At 42.8% G+C, this 5737-nt stretch overlaps 1 protein-coding gene across 1 annotated transcript; it reads left to right on the forward strand.

The window, feature by feature from the left end:
• On the forward strand, positions 1 to 2783 carry nkx2.3 (NK2 homeobox 3). The gene is made up of 2 exons (XM_035172960.1): positions 1 to 577; positions 1759 to 2783. The coding sequence occupies exons 1-2, from the start codon at positions 190 to 192 to the stop codon at positions 2403 to 2405; spliced, it is 1035 nt and encodes a 344-aa protein (XP_035028851.1). The 5' UTR covers positions 1 to 189; the 3' UTR covers positions 2406 to 2783.
• Positions 2784 to 5737: the final 2954 nt, after the last annotated feature.

Here is a 5737-nt window from a genome sequence, read left to right on the forward strand (position 1 = left end):
GAGGGATGTCACAGCTGAAGGAAAGCCAGTCCTCTTCCTCGGTCTGCATGACAAACAAGCGCAGGGCAACCATTCTTCACCATTACGCACGGGCTATTTTCTTCTTTTACGCCCTCTCCGGAGACAAATCGGTCCAATTTCGGACCCACTACTGACCGTTTGTCTGTCATATCTCTGCTCCTGGTGATAATGCTTCCCAGTCCGGCCATAACTTCTTCCACCACGCCTTTTTCCGTGAAGGATATTCTCAAATTAGAGTTGCAGCAACAAACCCAGCAGCACCAGCTCCAGTTAATCTCCTGCTTCGGTCTTCCTGGTGCGCTGTCACAGCCGCTGGGCCCAAACAAACCCCTGCGCTCCCACTCGCCGCCCTCCTGCATGCTGGCCGGCAGGGACAGTCCCAGCCCCATCAGCTCCGGCCTCTCGGAGAGCGAGGACAGGATGTCGTACCTCAACACCATGACAGTGCCGGACCGGCTGGTAGGATCAGGTCTGCCCGTCGAGATGTTCGGCATCCCGGAGCAGAACCACTCTGCAGAACTCCGGCTGGAGACCGAGCAGGAGGACCAAGACAGCAGTGAGTACAGAAGCTTACTATAACCCACAGGGATCCTCAAGCGAGTGAGGAGGGGATGAAGCTGTCGTAACTGCATATTTACCAATACAGGAATAAAAATCCGATCAACAAGTTCACAGAAATAAAAGTAATCATCTCTCTTGCTAAATAATTACAGGCAATTTTCTAAACTGACTTTAATAGACAACATGGCGGGCTACCATGTGTTGATTTACTGTAAAAACGAAGTGGTTTTAACTGATGACCAAATGAACAGAGGAGGAACAGGTCATATAAAAAATCGGAGCTATTTTTTATCAATAGGCTGATATAAAATGAATTTAATATTAGAATGAATTACCCTGTTTAATTGGTTATTATTTTCTGTAACGATAATGTCTAAAAAACACCATATATATATATTTATATATACATGCTATTTATATATGGCATGTGCCACACCTTGAGCAATAGTAACCCATAAAATGGTTGTCATGCTGTTCATTAGCTTCAATAAATGTAATTGCTCTACATGGAGCTTGAGGTTATTTTAAGTGCTTATACGTTTACACTGATCAGTGTACTTTAAATAATCAAAACAATAAAAATATGAAGTAAAAAGCATATCTAATCACAGATTCAAAGATTCAATCTGTTTATATTTAATTAAATCTCAATATATAATATGTATATTCCCATCTTTAATCTCCTTTGTCAATATTTGTGTTTGGTTTAGGTTCAGGTATGAAAAATCAATTACCTCATCAAATACTTGAAAATGTAATCGTAATTTATTCTTTCAGTGAAGTCATCGATGTCGGTTTAATTCCGAATAAATATGAGCAAAAATGTTGGTAAGAGAATTTCCAATCCAGAGGCTACATTTCCACTTTATATATTACAAATTATTCAGGCCACATATATTAAATATGTACAAAATGTTATATAAACAATATTATGGAAAAAAAATTGCTGATATTAGGGAATATTTTAAATGCCCATAACAAAATAAGTTTTATGCTTCAACATTTTTCGAAAGATTTATTTTTTTAAATATATAAATGAATATGTGTAGCAGGGTGTAATGAAATTAGGAAGTCATTGAGTGCTGGATAAATATTTAAAAGAACTTAATAATTACCATGTCTTGTTTAAGTTTTGGTGTGCAGGTATTAATATACATTTTTCCATTCTCCATGCAGACAGCTGCGGCGTGTTGCGGGGCGAGTGCGAGGATGGAGATTCGGAGAAACCCGCCACCAAGCAGCAGAGGACCCGGAGGAAACCGCGCGTCCTCTTCTCCCAGGCTCAGGTGTTCGAGCTGGAGCGGCGCTTCAAGCAGCAGCGGTACCTGTCCGCCCCGGAGAGAGAGCACCTGGCCAGCTCCCTGAAGCTCACCTCCACCCAGGTCAAGATCTGGTTCCAGAACCGGAGGTACAAATGCAAGAGGCAGCGGCAGGACAAGACTCTGGAGATGGCAGGTCACCACCACCACCACCACCACCATCACCCACCGCCGCCGCCCAGGAGGGTGGCTGTGCCGGTGCTGGTCCGGGACGGGAGGCCTTGTCTCAGCGGATCCCAGAACTACAACACGTCCTACACAGTGGGAGCTCCAAACCCGTACAGCTACAGTTATCCAGCCTACAGCTACAACAGCTCGGTGTACACCAACACTTACTCTTGTTCTTACTCTAGTTTACCTGCTCTGCCGCCCAGCAACACCTCTGCCAATGCTTTTATGAACATGAATTTGGGAAACCTTGGCGCACAGACGCAAGGCCAGGCTCCCCAAGGACCAGTGGTCACACCCTGTCAAGGAACTCTGCAGGGCATACGGGCATGGTAGCGCAGTATCTGTGCGCAATCACAACTGGGACAGACTCCTCTGGGATGGCTGAATATAGACTTACGCACACAAATCGGATCAACTGATGCAAGGATGGCACAATTCACAACTGTAACACGCTACAGAAAGTACAAATAGTGAGGAAAACCCTGACCCACAGACTGAGACACAGTATATGCTCCTTTTTCTCTGAGCCACAAAGTATAAAAGACGTTTTTAAACCTGTTGTTGAATATTTGATTGTATGATTGGATGTTGTCGTTGAACAAAGACAAGTATGTGGCCTGTGGTTCAAACCGTGCGACAGAAAATGGACCGTTTGGACATTTTTATAAAAACATACATGTTTTATGCACACAATAATCAGCACATAATGAATTGACTGGGCTCATTGATTTTAAACCCCAAAATGCATCGGGATTATCAACATGGACCATAACAATGCAGTCTTATAAAGTATTATGTTTTTCTTTGTGACGGTGTGATATGTGTTTGAACAGGAGCCTTTGTTTTAGTCTGAAACAGCTTTTCTTTTTTGAAAATGATCAATGATGATGAAATTAAATGATGCAATTGATAGTTTCGCACTGTGCTTCGTGTGTGTGTGTGTGTGTGTGTGCACGCACTCTTTTATTGTCTTATTTAAACCATGCAGTACACATTTTTATAAAAGTGCACATTTTCGTATACGCATATGATACTGTAGGAGGCACATTACGTTAAATTTCCACATTCATATGGATGTGAATAGAAAACTCAAATAAATACCTTCTGAGTTCCGCATGCATGTAGCTTCTCATCGTCTCGAATTGTTTGTCAAGCCAGGAAAGTTTTTTTTTTCCTCTTCTTGTGAGAAAAGCTCGTGATAGACTTTGGTCTGAGACAAGAACCAGAAACTCGGAGGCGACCTAATGTCCGGTCAGGATTCACAGACGGACATTAACCAGACAGCCAAGATCCTCGGGACCCACAGAGCGAATAAACTCAGAGATTTGGATGATAATTATGGTTGGAAAATGTTCTCTTGGTCGATGTAGCCCGCAGAAATATATAATTCCTAATTCTAAAAATATAACAATATAACCATCTACACAACAAGGATAACAACACTACTACCACTATATATGTAATATATATAATAATAATTTAATCGGTATAATCTCAGGATATGTCTAACGATAATTATATTATATTACTGCGTGCGCACAAACACACAAACACACAGACACGCACACGAGATGAACGTAAACAAACACCTTCGCCACCCAGACATGGTCGGATACGCAGACACTATTAATGGAGATGGATGGCAACGCAAGGCGAGTGTTTGTCTCCTCTGGTCGCCTCGCTGGCCACTTCCCCTGGCTACTGCGCTGCCGGTAGGACATACCTGTTGTCAGCTCTAAGTGCTGCGGAGTCACAAGTGTAAATAGAGCTGGCGACAGGACGGCGATGCCCGAGGACGCGCGGCCTGGCCACTGCTGCTCTGACAGGCGCTGCGATCACTATCTCGCATCCTTCCAAAGATAGCAGCTCGGCTCATCACTGCGCGAGGCGTGGAGATCCCAAAACAAAGTCTCCAATGGCAACCACTCAAGTAGCCCGCAAAAGAGCCAGGGCCCAAATATAGAAGGAAAAGTGTGTTGAGAAGCCGGAGGAGCTGGAGTGAAGGCTGGTGGCGGCCCTCCGAGTCACGTCCCAGCAGCCGACATGGCATCGAATGGAAATGAAAAAGTTGTGCAGGGCTGCAGTTACATTTATACCAAAATTGTACCTTGAATATTATGACATCAGAATTTTATGTAAATTTGCTCTAGTAAGATTAAAAAAATACAATTTAAACTCTACATGTTAAGTGAATGAGAGTTGTTTGATTAGAAAAAAATATTTAGTTGTGCAGACTGAAAACACTTCAAAACCAAGATTGAAACGAGTTTTTTCTTGTGTGCGTAATAGAAACCATTTCTTTTTGCGCATGACTTCAGTCCCGTAGAATACATTTTCAGTAATTGCTGACTGTAGCGATTTAGCCCACGCACATGCAGAGTCAGGATAAGTTGAGACAAACTGATCCCGTGGGCGTTCAGGAGGAAACTACCTCGCAGGGAAGAAAGGGATAGTGGAAATATACGTCTTTTTATTCTCAGATTATAACGCAGGCATGTAATGGAGGTGAAGGAAAGGCTGCTTGATTCAACACCGACATAATTTATTATGAGTATGTTATTTTAAAGAACTTAGTAAAATGTCACGTGGTGTAATTGTGCCAAACTCTCGTGCTTCATATTGCTCTGACACTGGAGCTGTGTTGAGCTCTGTGGCCAACAGAGAGATGTCTCTGTTTTGTCAGAGGAAGAAAACAAAACAACCCAGCGGAGGCAGATCATCGCGTCTGTCATCACGTCTCCTCTCCGGGGGATAGGCCTGCTGATTGCGTAATGCTCGGGCTGGTGTATGAGTGAGAGAGGAGTGTGTGCGGATGTGTGTGTGTGCATAGTCGTCGTCTTATCTTTTTACGCACCAAAATCATGACCGCACGGCGGCGCTACTCTCCTGTCATGTCAGCAACAAGGCTGGAAGCCCCTTTACATAATAAAATACTCCATCTAGTCATTCAGTGACATTTTTGCTGTGAGTTTTGTTCACACACTTTATGGCATCATGGTCTCCAAAATCCAAAAACATTCATAATATTACGCATAAAATAGAAGAATGGCTGGCATGTTAAATTCTTTTAAGAATTAGAAGTAAAGGAAATCTTAAGTCAGTGCGTTTCCACAGAGAAGTGTAGAAGTAAAAACAATTAAGCATAAATCAAAGTAATTAATATAATTAGTACTTCTACCAAAAATAGTTATTCCAAAATTGAAAGAACACCCATTTTACGCACGGTTTGGGAACTTTATGCATCTGGTTTTCTTACAGCAGTTTAAATACTCTGTGGTAAACACAGTGTCACAAACAGCTCCATTTTGTTAAACGGCTTGACAGCATCCACTCTAGGTCCCCAATTCATGTAAAATAGTCACAGTATTATGATTTGCTTTACTCGTCTCATCTCCATATTTCTAACAAGTTCTGACTGGTGTAGCTGCACTGAGCTATTAACTCATTATTAAAACCAATTCCTTCCGTTCCTACAAACAATCTGCTTACTGAGGTCAAACACAAAACTGCTTCGACAGAACCACTGACCCTCGTCCTCAGTCAGAGCGCAGATCCCAGGGCGAAGCTGGGCGGTGCGAAGGAGGGACCAGGCAGAGAAAACAGCCTATCAAGAGCACACTGGAGGTGCTGCTGCTGAGAATATTGTAATAGACCTGACAGGTCCT

This window comes from Hippoglossus stenolepis, chromosome 12 (genome assembly GCF_022539355.2).
Source record: "Hippoglossus stenolepis isolate QCI-W04-F060 chromosome 12, HSTE1.2, whole genome shotgun sequence".
In the NCBI taxonomy this organism is placed as follows: Eukaryota; Metazoa; Chordata; class Actinopteri; order Pleuronectiformes; family Pleuronectidae; genus Hippoglossus; species Hippoglossus stenolepis.